Source organism: Pithys albifrons, chromosome 7 (genome assembly GCF_047495875.1).
Source record: "Pithys albifrons albifrons isolate INPA30051 chromosome 7, PitAlb_v1, whole genome shotgun sequence".
NCBI lineage: Eukaryota > Metazoa > Chordata > Aves > Passeriformes > Thamnophilidae > Pithys > Pithys albifrons.
In genome coordinates this window covers 23995533-24011218 of record NC_092464.1, presented here as the reverse complement: position 1 = coordinate 24011218, position 15686 = coordinate 23995533, and the positions used below count along the sequence as shown (strand labels likewise).

Sequence of the window (15686 nt, the reverse complement as noted above, 5' to 3'; positions counted from 1 at the left end):
GTACAATACCAGAGGCTGTCTTATTAATCTAAGAAAATTGGCAAGTTATCTTGGCAATCTTCCGGCCGGCTGGTGAATGGAAAGATGACTGGCTTCAATCAGAACCACATGCTGCTGAGAATCTAACATCTTCTCTTGTGACACTGACTTTACAATTGAACAGACTATTTCCAAACATTTGCTTATCTTCATTCCTCAATTTCAAAACATTTTTCAAGGGATGCTAGAGTGTCTGAAGTGACTGGGTTAATTTTTACTACATTTTATTTATCTATAATTTTTTTCAAATCCTCCATCTTACTGTACATCCCAAAATATCTCTCCTCTAGTCGGAGCCTTTAGTTTCTCTTTGCTTTCATGCTTCTGTCATAGGAATGCCTTACTGACATTCCCCACTTATGCCTTTTCTCACTGAGGCATCCTCTCTGTTTCTCCATACTACTTATGTTTCCTTCGTTCTTCTCAAGAATCCTACCCAGTGTCTCCTTCTTACTCCCTTTCTTTTCCTTCCTGTCAAAATCTCAGGCACTAACAAGCGGAGTACCTTACAGAAATGAAACAATGAGCATGGAGCTATAAACTTTAGCACCTACTTGAGAAAACAGTTAAGCTATTCTTAAACTATTACCAAACGGATTTGTCCTGTGAAAAACAAAAGACGAGTTACTAATCCAACCTTAGTCAATTAGCAGGTATTCTTCACCACAGAACTTTGAACTTTTCTTTTCTAAGAAGCTTTGTATAATAGCTTTTACTACCCAGGTGACTCAGGGACAATTTTACTGTTACACAGGTTAATTTCTTTTACTTTCCTGACATTAGGACATCCTTGCAAAGTAATGTGTTTCAATGCATCGGTTCAAGACTCCCAGAGAAGGTGATCTCAGCACTCTGGAAGTGGCTTTTGCTTTCTTTCACTTTTAATTGCCAAAGTCACTAAAAGAAGCAATCCTAAACCCACGATTTTCATTGATTCAGTTTATTTTCCAGGCTGTGTGTTCTAGACTATTTTTATTTCTATATTGAAAAGGACACTGTGGATGACAACAACAAAAGATATCAGGGTGCATCAGAATAAAGGCAGAAACCGAAAGCAAGTAGAAACTCGAGGTATTTGTGTGTCAACTCTTTGTGAGAACAAGACAAAAAAGAACAAGAAATACCAACGGGCATTTCTCTAATGAATCTTGTAAATAAACTGTTCCTCTGACAGAGAATGAAAAACCTTAGAGATTACAAGTAAGTTCAGACAGAAGGTAAAATGGAATGGCTAAGGATAATACAAAACAATGATGGTTCTTCCAGAGTTTTTCCAATTAGTTTCTGTAACTGGAGGGAATACAGGAAGACAGAGAAACCCACCATTAGGAACACAGAGGCAAAAAAAAAAAAAAAGGAAATGGATGACAGCAAAGAACTAACTTTGCACTCTTTAAACACATTTGCCCTTTTTGAAAAAAAACTCCTCTAACTTCAGAAGGGAAATAAGTTCCCAGAGGAGTGCCTCTATTTCACTTTCTGTTATTCATATTGAGTAAGATAATTCTTTTTTTTATTTACATTTGGACATGTTAATTCCACTGGGGACTAAAAACTCATACTAGAAAAACTGCAGGGAGATAAACTTCTACCCACAAACTACCACAAAAGAGCCCAGTCAAGATTCTTAGATAGCCAGGCAGCATAGTCAGATATTCTGAGTCTGTATTTTGTGGTACAGAAAGAACAATTCTAGTTATCAATTCCAGTAAAAGATGAAATAAATAAGTGGAATCAAAATTTAGCTAGAAAATGGTCCTGCAAAATGCTTCCAGTAATCCTGTCTCACTCTCCTGACACAGCCGCCTATAAAGATTTAATGTTGGGTGAAAAAGCAAACAGCTCAAAGAAGCTGTCTGTAATTATCCACTGCAGAGATTAGCCTGAAACTGCCTATTACATTGGCTGCCATTTCAACCAAGCAAGCTCCAATCCAATTACTGTAATACAGGCTCTCTGTCCAAATCATTGCACTTTCAAAACTAAAACCAGTATGTTACGAGATTCACTGAAACCATTTCAGATATTTTCCTCTTCCATTAATACTGCACAGAGACTTCAGCAACTCCCTTCCAACTCCAAAATACTCATTATATATTTAACATCAATAAACAGCCCACAGATCCCATTTAACAAAGAAAAATGCTCTCCCATTTGGGAGCAGCTTTGGCATTTTTTTGTGGAAGCAGATACTGTTTTAGAAGTCATTAAGTAATTCAACAGAGTCAAAGTGCGAATGTACATGACTACCATGCTTATTCTTTTAAAACCACACTTTAAAAAAGAAAGAAACCAAAACGTTGGCACACCAGAAAACCCTGTGCATCTCCATATTTATTTATTTGAACATAACTGAAGTTGTTTTGGAAATAAGATAGACCTCAGAAAAATCATACCCAATTTAAGAATGTATTTATATGTGCAACCTTTAGCAACTGCAGTGCAGATATTTTTTCCATTTCTAAAATCATCTGTCTTGTACTGTATCCAGAGGGCAACATAGGCCACTAGGACCAAACTGATCTAATTAGACCTGCTTTGAGCACAGGATTGAACTAGATGACCTCGGAGGTCCTTTCCAACTTAAAGTTATTCTATGACTCTACTCTACCCTGTTTCTCCAATTGTAGTAGAGATAATTATCCCAAAAAATCAAGTACATCAGCAGAGACCATTGGCAACTTCAAAATATATTTAAGAAAATTACTTCATAGACTTATCATATTTATGTAGACCATTACATTATTAAAACAACATTTTTAGTAATTCCCTCTAAACATCTCTCTGCCCTAGCAGTTCTCTCTCTTCAGCTGTAGATAACCTGCTGCATTTAACAAAGTACACTTTTCTCTTTTCCTGGAAGACAAAAAAGTCCCATCTTAACCTATGAAAATATTTATTCCCTTATTAAATATTCCTTAAAAATTATTCCCTCCTCCAGGAAAATCTGTGACTTGAACAGAAAACAGACAGTTTTACTGAATTACTACAAACAGTTTTGAAGACCTAACATGAAATAAACAATACATATTAAAGGTATGTATCCATAAAGTTAAAAATATCTAGTGCACTGATATACTGTAGGCTTAAAACTGTAAAATAAATGAATTAATTACTTTAAGTTTCAAGTGTGATTTAGTCTATCTGCCCCCTCGCCCCCCAGGTTGTTTTTTTCTTTAACAAAAATGCATGAAAATTTTGAAAAGTCTGATTTCTCTGTTAGTCCTCAGTTGCTTGAAAAGAAATAATGGAGACAAAATAGTTACAAATGCTCTATTCTAGCACAGGACTTGCAAGTCAAAATGTAGAGCACTCATCTGTACCACATGTCTCAGAAAAAACTGGATTCACCTGTAAAGACCTGCGAATCTGAGCTGAGGTGCTCGTTGAGAATGTAACTCATCATTCTAGAGACACTAATTTCACAAATAGAATAAGCTATTCTGTAAATAACATCAGCATCTCTTGCCCCTTGTATCTGGAACAACTTTATGTGAATTCATGTCCACTCAGAACTGAACTGGAATGCCAGTGTGTGTCTCACAGAGCGCCCTGCAAACATCCCAGAGCACATACTTTCAACCACTGGCAAACAGGACTATATTTCATTAAGTAGTAAAGGCAGAGTAACTCTTTATCAATCTTTTAAGCCATCCAGTTCTAAGTATGTTTTCTACATTGAACCCTTCACCTCATTAACCAAAGGGACTCAAATTATGAATACAAGGAAGACGTTTAGTTTTGTATTTTCCTGTAGCCATAAGTCCAGTGATCAAATATCCATCACAATTTGCAAACTTTTAATAAAACAAAATTAATTTACGCATATTTCAGGAGTACAGCAGTACCAACAAACTCTCCATAATCTACAGTATACTGACTACAATAAAAAAACATGATGCCAGCAGGAAGCCTTCTCTGAACATACTAAGGTCAGACAGAAGAGGCAAGGAAATACATGTCCAAAATCTCATCCAATTCCTTCATTCTCACTCTCAAAATTAATGGATTATTTTACATCCCCACAAAGTAACTTTTTATAGCCTGAGACAAACTTACCTCAATGGTGTAAGCCTGGCTGTGTTTGATAATTTCTCCACTATGCAAAGTCCTGATAATGGCAAAGTCAGCAGTAGCAGCTGCTGCTCCCCTTCGGCTGCTGCACGTGGATACCTCATCACCTCGAGATCGATCAGTTTCAATCCCATCTTGTACTGATTCTTCATCTTTGATGTTTGCTGTTTTCTTCTTCTTTTTCTGCTTCTTTGATCCATTTTGACCATCAGTTTGTGCCTTCCGCTGCCTAAATTGAGCAAGCTGAATAGAAGACAAAATCTTGTTAAAGGTGAAAGTTTTCCTCTCATTAGTAGTGACATCCTCTATAAAGGCTTACCCACTGTTCTACATAAAGCTTCAAACTAATCACAACTGCAAACAAATTGGAAGTTAATGCTGCATATGTGAGACAGACTCAGATTATTTTTCTTTTTACATAGTTTGCTTTAAATATCTTAAATGTAAACCGACAATCTATTAATTAATTCCTTCTCAGTTTCATACTAGCAAGTTACTGTTCCACAGACTGATACCTAGAAATCAAATCATTCAAAGGTAAAGGTGAATCATCGTAAAGGACAAAAGTCATGAAATAACCTCTGATCTCCTTTTTCAATTTTAGAGTAACCTGAAAATTAATTTACAGAAATTCCTTTTAATTTTTATTCAAGAAACAGTTAAAAGCAAACCTCCCTTCCAGCAAGTTATCATATTCCATTATTTTAAAAGTTTGTTATAAGTCAAGAAGCAGATCAAGTTACTGGAAACATCATAAAGAAATAGCAAAACACATAATAAGAGAATAGTCCAAAACCAAACAGTGAGCAGATTACAAGACACACTACCTTGTAGCAAAACATGCTGATGAACAAGAAGTCACAGGTGAGCCAGGCACACAGTTTAAAAACCAATTAGTATGTAAGCTATTCAAATACTGTAAGATCCTGCCTTTTGAAGAGCTTATCACTTTTAATCACTTTACAGTGGTTTACACAAGAAAATCCATTTAAAATACTTTTTTCTTAATAAGAACAGAATTTCTGTACAAATAAGAAAAACAAGCAGATCAGGTTTTACCAGTTAAAATTCAAAATGAAATAGATTCTATCAGTAAAATCTGGAAACAAGAATCATGACTTTCCAACTGAAGCATCCAAGATTAAGTGCTACAGTATGTTTTATAAATGTAACTCCAATGTAAGGCATACAAATAAAGACCCTCAAGCTTTAGACTTTTAACGTATCAACTAATACCCAAGATTGGGGTTTTTTATACATATGCTGCAATTTTAAGAAAAAAATATAGATAAGATAGCATGTTTGCTCATGATATTCACCAATCGAGAAATCCAGGTTTCCATCCAACTTCTTCAGGAACACACAACTCAAGAAGGACACACAGATCTCATTTCCCAGTCACTGTTTGCTTACAGTGCAAGCCATCACTTGAAGTGCTCTCTGGTTCTCATCTGGCCCCAAGAGAGCTGAGAAGCTCCAGTTTAAATAAATGCACCACTGACAGATCAGTTCTGTCTTGTGGTTGATTTATGCTGTTGTCCCCTTACTTGTAACTCTTTGTGTCCTTGAGGCTCCTCTCCATTCTTGACGACTGACAGCTTGGCATATGGCTCCTGCTGTTTAAGGAGGAGGACCTGAAGATTTGCTGAGCCAAATATGCTCACCTAAGTATTTAATACTTATCTCCTCTCTATTACTTCTCTAATTAGTTCAATTCCATGATTTTTTCTACTTTTAAATAAGCATCTTCCATTATTTTACCAAAAATCTATTAAATCTAAAAATTCTGAACAGAAGAAGAAAGGACAGTCTCCATCTACTTCAAAGTTTAAGAGAAAAAACCAAAACCAATCAACAAAACAAACAAAAAAACCCCAAAACCAACTAAACAGAGATTTAGCTCCTCAAGAATGAGAAGGGTAAAGGTTCCAGTTGTCTTCTTAGGACAGTACTACATTGTCCTAAAACTGTAAATTTACCTCAACAAAGTATTTTCAGTTTATCCAAAAGACAAGCAGAATTTTATCAAATGCCCAAAGACAGAAAGTAGACAATCTGACTTCAAGTGTAACCATGGAGCGATTTTGCTGATTTTACTTTTTATTTTTAAATAATGAATGACATGTAGTGCCACTGGTCAAGAACTCTCCCAACTTGATTGAAACCTTCAGTAATGGAAAGTTAAGTTGGCTTTTTAAAAGCAGCTTTACAGTCTTTATTTGTCTACAAAATTAGACGTGTAGCTCAAAGACAAATGAATTACTCTTTGCCCCTCCTCAATTATTTTGCATATTTTAACTGAGGCATCTGGCCATGCCAGATTTCTCTCCTTTCAAAATTAAGCTGTTGACTTTCCCTTTTCCAGAATTAACAGATTAAAATCTACCATGGCAGTTATAAGCAGATCCTATTTTTTTCCTGTTTAAACACGGATGAAGATGGGCATATATGAAAGATAAACACACGTGAAAATGAAAACATCACATTTTTGTATTACACAAGTTCTCAAATTACAATTTCTGCATGAGCATCTAGCACTTTGGATATAACTGCACTATTACTGATGGATGCATGCATAAATCATAGCACTTTTTACCCCACACATTCAAGTAGACACAAAACTGTCCAGCTACTACTGCAACGTAAGTTTAAATTCACATTTTTAATCAAACTTTTAAAACTAGAAATAAGAGAAGCGGCATAACGAAGAGCTACAGCAGACCAAATACACTCTGTGATGCTCACATCAAAACAGAGGAGTCTCAGATACCAAATTCCTTCTCATGAACTAGAGTCGAGGAACTATCTATATTTCAATGACAAGCAGGAAAAAGTCCACTAGCAGTCATGGGAGCTAAGGAAAACAAATTTTTTAGAGTTAAAACTTTCAATTAAACAGAAAAATACTTCCAGAGTTTGTATTTCTAGAAAAAAATATATTTTCCAGTGTGAACAAAACATGGAACAAATACACACTGATATAATGTCTTAGCCTGTCTTCCTGGCACATCAGCTTGATTACCACAGAACTAAGCCTGGGGAACTTAATGTTGCTTCAGGCAGTCCTGAATCTGCAATGTTGAAACAATTCAATATCAAGTGTCTGTCCAGTTCCAAAAGTTGCAAATAAGAGCAAAGTATGTCAACACATAAGGTACTCATGGAGGGGGAAGGACGCAAAAAGAAACAGAAGGTGAAGGACACTCCAAATAGGCTCTCTAACCCAATACGCCTCCAAAGGTGCAACAGAGAATGAGCACCTTACCCCGGGAAAGCACAGGGAATATAGTCAGCCATGATCCAACTTTACCGGAGGTTTTAGCACATTTGAAAACCAGTCTAGAGTGTCTGTTATCACTATTCACCCATCTGCCAGCACATTGCCTCTAGCTTCTCCTATAATGCTGGTAAGACCTTGCTGGGATGCTGCAAGCAGGACTGAACCCCATTAAAAATTCCATCAGTGTTTTTCAATAATGAAAAACAATTGATTCTCCTCCTTCACTTTCAGCTTTTGCAACTACATTAAATAATGACTTGCAATTCCCAGCTCATAGGTAAACCATGACTTGTGTAAACCATGTCAATTATGATAGCTAATGTACTGCTGTAATTACAACAGCAGCATTATTTCTTTATTCAGCTACTTTCAGCAGATTCTGGTCCTTGGCCCTTTTGCCATCAATCTAGATTGCTGGGTTACATCATCCATTGATTAATTTCAAATATGGTCTGACGGACCTATTTCTAGAGTAACAGTCTATGTTAAAATCAAACTTGGTTCCAACAGAATGCAAAACTTAATCTCCTCTTAAGCATTTAAAAAAAATCTGAACAGAAGCTGCAACATTTAATCACTGCCCATGTACCAGCACAAGAAAATACTGGAAAAACTCCATGAAAATCAAAGAAGCTACATTTATAAAGCATCAACACCTACATTTTCATTTTACATGCTTAAAAGACATTTTAAAATAGAAACACACTAAGCACCATTTAAAACTGCTGCTTTATTACTCCTTAACATTCTCAGACAATGTAAATAGATCTGGATAGTCTTACTTTCGGAGGTATCACAGTTCACAAGAATTGAAATTTCTCAGTGCCTCCAAAGAAGGATGTTATGAAATAAGATAAACAATATTTGCTGTAGTTACTGTTTAAAAACAACTTCTAATTGTTAAGACAAGAAATTTAGAGGTAGCACATTCTGTACAAGTAAAGCTGTACAGTCACACTTTGTACAGTTTGTATCTGTACACAAACATTAATAGATTCAAACTTTAACTTTCTATAAACAAACACACCTCAAATTCAAGAGCTGCACAAGCACCTCTTGTAGAAAGAGCAGGGTCTGTTCACCTCTCACAGTTCCTCTTGAGTACAAAATCTCTATTCTCACTTAAAGAACAAGTATAGAAGGGTGAGTCACAAACTTACAGACTGACAACAAAAAGGACCCTCAGACAGGCTGCTACAGGCACGGCATTCTTTTTCATTTCTACACAGTATAGTAGAAGCATTAATGGTGATCGACATGATGGTCTTGCATTTCTCAACTACTATAACTTCAAATGATGTTCCTGGTACTGTTTAAACTTGAGATGAATGTGTCCTACTCAGAGAAGGGGACTTGTTCTTTATCAGAAATCCTCAGCATGGTATCCAGTGAGAAGTCTTCTGTCCCATGTAAGCAGACAAGGACTTCCGAATCTTCTGGTCTCCAGCTACACGTAGTGGTTAATGGCTCAAAGTCAACTTGACAGCCCTACAGTATTTGGTATCTGTACAGACAATACGAATGATAAAATTGAGAGCACCTTAACCAAGTTCATGGATCACAACAATCAGAAGGAAAGCCAGACACACCAGAAGGAAGAAGTGCCATACACAGAGATCTCAACATGCTGGAAGACTAAGGCAACAAGAACTGCATGTGATTTAATGAAAACAAACATCAAGTCCTGCACCTGGGATGGAATTATCCAACACTGCAGTAACGGATAGGGACTTACTAGGGTGGTGTGTAGCTATAATAATTTCACACTTTTGTGTGAATTTTTCACACTGATGCATGGCTAGGCATGGGGGAAGGCAAGTCTCTGCTAGGGAAAGATAAACAACACGGCTTCACTGTTTTCTAGCTCAGATTGTAATGGATTGCTTTCTTTGCAGAGGTGGGACTTTACTTTGTTTCTTTTGCCTATGGCCTGAGGCAGCGAGGGAGGCTCCATTTTTCCTCGGGTAACTTTGCCTGAGGCACCAGCAAAACGAGAGGAGGAGAGGGAAAAGAAAAAAAGGGGGTAAAGGCTGGCTAGTTGCGGTTCTTTGTTTTTCCCTTGGGTCGGTGCTTGGCCCTCTTCTGGGGACAATCGGGACTGCCAGGGCGGCCACATGTGCTTTTCCTGGAGTTGTGCCATTTCGCTTTAGATTGGCTTTGCCCAGCTCAACAGGGCAGTAGAGTGTCCTACTGGCACCTCCACCCGTGCTCGCTGCTGACAGAAGGGTCCCTGCTCTTCCCCTTCCTGACTCGAACCTCGTTGGTTTAAAGCCAGGCATCAGCAGTGAGTCCACGGGAATCCCCCAGGGGAGGACCATCCCCTTCCCCGTGCCGGCAGTGGCTGCGCCATCCGGTAGAAGCTCCGCGCCAGCCTCGCCGAGCCCGGCCCTGCCCGCGCCCCCGCTCCGCACACGCCCCTGCTGGTTGTGGCTGTCACTGCACCAAAGGACAAAGGGCGACTTCGGTGTTTGAAAGTTTCGGTTACGGTGGGGTTGTTTGGTCTGTATCTTTTTATTCTATGTATTTGTAGTAGAGAACTGTTATTCTCTTTTTTTGTAGTAACTAAAGCCTCTTAATTTCACGAGTTGTGGTGGCTCAAGGAGAGGAGAGGCCACTTTTTAGTCCAGGAAGATTCCTCACTTTCCTTGACAGACATTTGTTGTTTTTTTTTTTTTTTAAACTGAGATAGTAGCTCTGCTAAAGAGGACCTGAGAATTAATCATGAGAGTTAACCAAGCAAGCTAACCATGAGTGAGCAGCATGTCCTGGCAACAATGAAGAGAAACCATCAAACTTTGAAATGACTCTCAAGACCTGCCATGCAAATGATGACTAAGATATGAATCCAACTGCCTGAATATCAGTTTTGCAATTAACTACTTATTGTTTGACTAAAAAGACCACATGCAATCCTGTTTTGTAAAACAGAATTTGATAATAATACCATTTCTTATTTGAGAATAATAATACAGTGGAAATAAAGCCCAGTGAGTTCAACAAACGAATTCTGGCTTCAGTTCTTCAATGCAGATGTAGTCTTTAACTGCATTAGTATTTAAAGTGCATAGTATTTAAACTTTCAATCTAGAAGACTCTCCACAGGAGCAGTATCTGCAATTGAGCATATAGGGGGTAAGAAAAAGTGAAAGAGTATTCTTTGTCAGGTGTGGCTTGAGACTTGCTACTGACACAAAAGCCACAAATTTGTCTCAGAAAGGTATATTTATTCTGCATATAGAGAATGTTAAAGAGTCTGCTACAAGCTGCATCTGAATGTATTACATGCATTGTGGGACACGGTACTCTACTAGTGATAACTCTGATAATGTCCCAGAATCAGACAGGCTCTGGCTGCGAGGCCATGATAACACTCGGATACATCACGAAACTCATGGAGGATCATAAACAGTCATTTGATACAAAGGCTCAGGCTTTTCCAATTGTAATGCTCCTAATCCTTACCACTGAATGAAAACAAAGTATAAATTCTGAAAGATTATGAAGAGTGAAAGTGCAACTAAAATATGTAGACTAAGAGACTGACACCTTGTCTTAAAAGATGAAGGATTAATTTAAGAATCACCTGCCCTAGTAATGACAGGTCACTACTTCCCTTAACCACAACTAAGCAATTATTCCTACAGAGGCATTCAATGACACGTGAAGAACAAAAAGCAGAGCCCCAAGGTGGGATTTGTTTTGATCATTTATTAAGCACATATACATCCCAATATGCAAGTCAGTAGTGCCAAACCCAGAAGGCCAATCTGAATCTGAAATTTTGACATGGTTCAGAAGCTGATCATTTGCTGCGGTTTAAGATTGTCTATGCCACCTTATCCTGAATAACTGAAAAAATATGTGCCGCAATCTCTCTCACTCATTACCTGGTTTGGTGATTCCAATATACAATCACGTTTTTATGTTCCATAGCAGCAGATAAGAGGTCCTCAAGTAGGATAAGGAAGAGAGTCTGGGAGACAGCAACACTGAGATTTAGGCAGTAAATCTCGCCTAGACTGTTTAAAACTCATTTGCTGTTAGGCCACCAAGTTTTGTAAAACCTTTACAGTCTGTACCCTACAAAGGTGCTGAACAGTTAACTGGTAAATGTGTTAGAGAGGAAAGTGGCACTTTGTCACTTTTTATCATATTCTCAAAAGGTGTAAGCACTGAGGGTTATGTTTCCAAACCACTAACTCCTGAAGTGTAAGCAAATTTACAGTGGTGCCTGCTTCTTCTAGGTTCATAATGCCAATACTAAGAAAATGATAACACAGTGAGATGAATGAAAAATTATCAAACACAGACGATAGACATCTTTCTAGTAAAGTCTACCGATTCTATTCTATTATGCTAATCCACAAATAGGAGAGTATCACAACCCTTTTCTAATCCTGAGATAAAAACCTAAAGAAGATAACTGAGCAAGCAACCTGCAAATACACCCAACATATTATGTCACACAGCTGAAAATGTAAGTGAAGAATTAATGTTCTTTGCAAGTTTCAATCTGCTTATCTGTTGAGCAAAGTGCAGCTTTATTTGTTCCATTCAATAGATGCTGAATTTACTAAATGTGAGACATTAGGCTGAAAGAACAAGAAATAATCACACAGGAATAAGGTATTTCAAATCTACTAATTTTTATGTTGCACTCACAGACAGATTTTCCCAAACAGCTACAGCAAGACCTTAGAATGTGTCCCCTAATGGAGATTTCAGTGGCTCATGAGTATTAGAGGATGACAATAAGACTATGAAAATTTCCAAAGAAGAAATGCTGTAGTCTTCACGTAAAATACAAGGTTCTGAGTCTTTCCACTTCAGAGACAGCCATTCCTTTGCATTACTCTGAAGAAAACCAACAGGATCACCACAATTCACATTTACAGCTGAAGTGTCATGACGGTCATCACAGGATGAGAGGAACAGCACCTTGGGCAATTCTTTTTAGTAGCCCCTATCAAGATAGAGTATTGTTGGCAGTGCTAATAACTAAGGGCGCTGAACTTGAATGAACCCCTCCAGATGGCACTGTGAGCTGGAAAGCCTCAGAATTAGTGTGGTTCTGATCTGGTCTGCGCTTCCCTGTCCCAAGAGTTTAAATAGGAACAGACCTAGGAGCAGCTAAGTTCATTATAGCTGGGTTATTTTCTGGACAGGGATGGAAGTTAAGTGTATGAAAATTCTCTCAAATCAGGTTACAATGACTGACACAAGTATACCAAGTGCATTTCAATGCTGGACTGCTTCAAGAAAAGCAGTGCCTCAAACTATCTTCTAAACAAAACTGTTCAGCTGGTCTCTTAACTAAACTGCTTCTACATACATGATTTAAATATTGTTCCTATCTATTTTTTAACTTTATTCTTCTCACACTGAATGCTGTATAACTGCCTCTGCTGATATACATATAGAGGGTGACAAACCATCTGACTTACAATGGTACCATGTATCCCTAGACTCAAGGGGAAGTAAATGAATTGGGCCAAGCTGTTAATGACAAAAATGAGAGGCCAACAGAAGCTTTTTTCATGCTGCTCTCTAAAAAAACCACAGATCATGCATGCTTGAAGCCTGAAACGTTAGAAAGTCTTTGGCCATCAAGGCCAAGGAGTTGACATACAATGGAGCCTTGTTTACTTTCCATTAAGTGATGAAGGTCACCAGTCATCTCAAAAGACACCTTTTTTGGTGTCTTGGCCTTTGCTCAGGCTCAGTAAGAACAGGAAGGCAAAAAGAGTTATGCACTAACACACTCCTATTCCACTGAGTTTATTAACATCAATCAAAAACTGGATCCCGAAACATTCTTTAGCTAGCCTGAAAACAACCAATGGCACAAAGTCAGTCTTTAATGTCCTACAACTTTTTGAAACAGTTTTGGTAGGGAGTTAGGGAAGGAAGACAACTAATCACAATGCTAACAAATGGATTCCCGAATGTGTTTAAGAAAAATGTCTCCCCTTCTACTCCCTTAGCCTTTCTAAAATAATCCAACTTGTTATTGCCAATAAATTCCAGGCCAGAGCTAAAATTTTGTCAAATAAATTTTAATAAAGGAGATAAAAACGTTTGAGCTATAGTTCAATTTTATAAAAGACTGAGGAAAAAAAGTTACTACTGACTTTGATAAACTGCTAGTTTTTAAGGAGTCATATGATGTTTTCCACCAATTTTTTTAACTAGAAAACTTCACTGCTTTGCCGTGCCATTGCTCACACGTTATGAAAGTGTTGTGAAAATCTGCCCAGAAGATGGGTGTGTATATTAATTCATTCTTGAAAATCAATCTTAATATTAGATCTAGATACTCTGAAAGCATTAGTAGCTTTCCATACAGTTACAGTACTGTTCATTGGACTGTCTGAACATATTATCTCACAGTTCTTTAGAAACAAAAGTATCAGTATTTATCTTCAGGCACTTCTCTGGGGTGTTTCGGTATCCACATAAGGCAATGGCTAACTTCAGCTCTGACATCAGCATAAGGACAGTTAGTTCACTGAAGTGCAGGACCCTAAACAAATGTAAATGAGGATGAGGTTATTTTAACTGAAACAGTTGCTGGTTTTAAAGTGTATGTGAGTGTCTACACCACGATTTCAGTATCACTTTCCCACTGAATGAAAACACAGGCTGTAGTATGTTTTGTTGATACAAACAAAGTATAGACTTTAGGAAGTGACCAGATAATTTGATATCTGGTGATTTAAGTCAAGATATCGAATGATCATATCTTAAGAACACTTAGCAGCCGAACTATGTGGAGGCTATAACAGACAATAATAAATAAAATTTCTGAGTTCCAAAAGAAGACACAACCTTGTCTATCACAATGTCTATGTATAACATGATCCTCCTTAATGAAAAGCTGCCAAATATTGTGTTAGAACTTAAGAATAACTAATAAAACTAAGCCGCTGGCGGCATGTAGTAGACTAAATCAGGTGGAGTACACACGCTACACATGACACCAACCAAAGGGAAAAGTAGATTGCTTTGTATCTCTACTGGTCTAAGGCATACAGAGCAATCAAGACAAAGCTTGTGCTCAATAAATCTGATCACAGAAAGATAAAGACAAAACAAAAGCAAACAAACAAACAAACAAAAAGGCCCGTGACTTGCTAAAGGTTTCACACCTTAATGCATCTGGGATAGATAAAGTAATGTCTACAAAATACAGTTGGCAGAAAAATCTTTAGATAGAAGCCATAATTAGTACAACATTTCATAAAGATGAACTCTTCAGCAAGCTTCTGCATTGACATTTTTGGTAGGGTTATACAACTGTGGTTAAGATTTTAAGTACTTTTCTCCCACTCAATTCTTGATGAAATCGGCCTTGTGAAACAAATTACCTTCTGAAAGTAAAAGTCAGATACTGCCCTCCTGAACACTAGGCAAAAAAAGAGATGGTCCCCAGGTTACTTAAGCATTAAAACTATGTAGTAGCATCCATTTTTATGTGTGCTTTTTCTTTCAGTATTGTGTTTGATTCAACAAAATTGCAGTTTAGGCTTTACACTTACTGCAGTTGATTTCTACAGACCCAGTGCAGTGGAGGAAGTTACCACAAGGATCAATTTTTCTCATTCTTACCTGCAGCACCATATTTCATGAACTGCTCAAAATGAATTATTTAAACAAACCATAAAGAAGAGCATGTACCACATGACAAGAAAAAGAAATACAGAAAGAAGTAATGGACTTTCACAGATAACAAGCTTTAGCTGGGCTTCAAAAAAAACCAACCAAAGATGTTTTACAGCATAGAGCAACGTAGTGGTTAAATATAGGCATTAAAGCATTAATCTGTTTACAACTTTAATTTTTGGAAAGCAACAGTGTCATCAGACACATGTCAGTAAGTATGTTGCCTTCTATATCACCAAAATAAATTTACTAACAATGTGACCATTGTTAGTTACTCACTTTATTTCTTCTTAAAGCAACTGGTTTAACACCTGTTCTTTAACAAGCATATAGTTGTATCAGCTATTTAACTAAATATAGTTAAATCAACAGCTGGAGACGCCTTTAATTAATCCCTCTCAGTTCTTATAGGATAACAATTTATTTTAAGAAAACAACTTCAGTGCAGTAATACAGTTAAGCATTAAGCGTGTTCGTTACACTATATTTAGGTCTTTAAAAGTATTCAAGTCACAAAAAATGTCTTTCAGCATAGGTATAGTCTGAAAAACAATGAAACTATGTCATTAAATACTACAAGCAATCAAGCAATTAATAAACCTCTGTCTTGTTCCTTAATTTTCTTCATATG

General features: G+C 37.3%; 1 protein-coding gene across 6 annotated transcripts in view; it reads right to left on the bottom strand.

The window, feature by feature from the left end:
* AKAP9 (A-kinase anchoring protein 9) overlaps positions 1-15686 on the bottom strand; it is a 112572-nt gene that overhangs the window by 84139 nt on the left and 12747 nt on the right. For all 6 annotated transcript variants that reach the window (XM_071560674.1, XM_071560676.1, XM_071560675.1 and 3 more), the window contains exon 2: positions 4099-4356. In XM_071560674.1, the coding sequence (XP_071416775.1) occupies positions 4099-4356 (258 nt within the window). The remainder of the gene's footprint in view (positions 1-4098; positions 4357-15686) is intronic.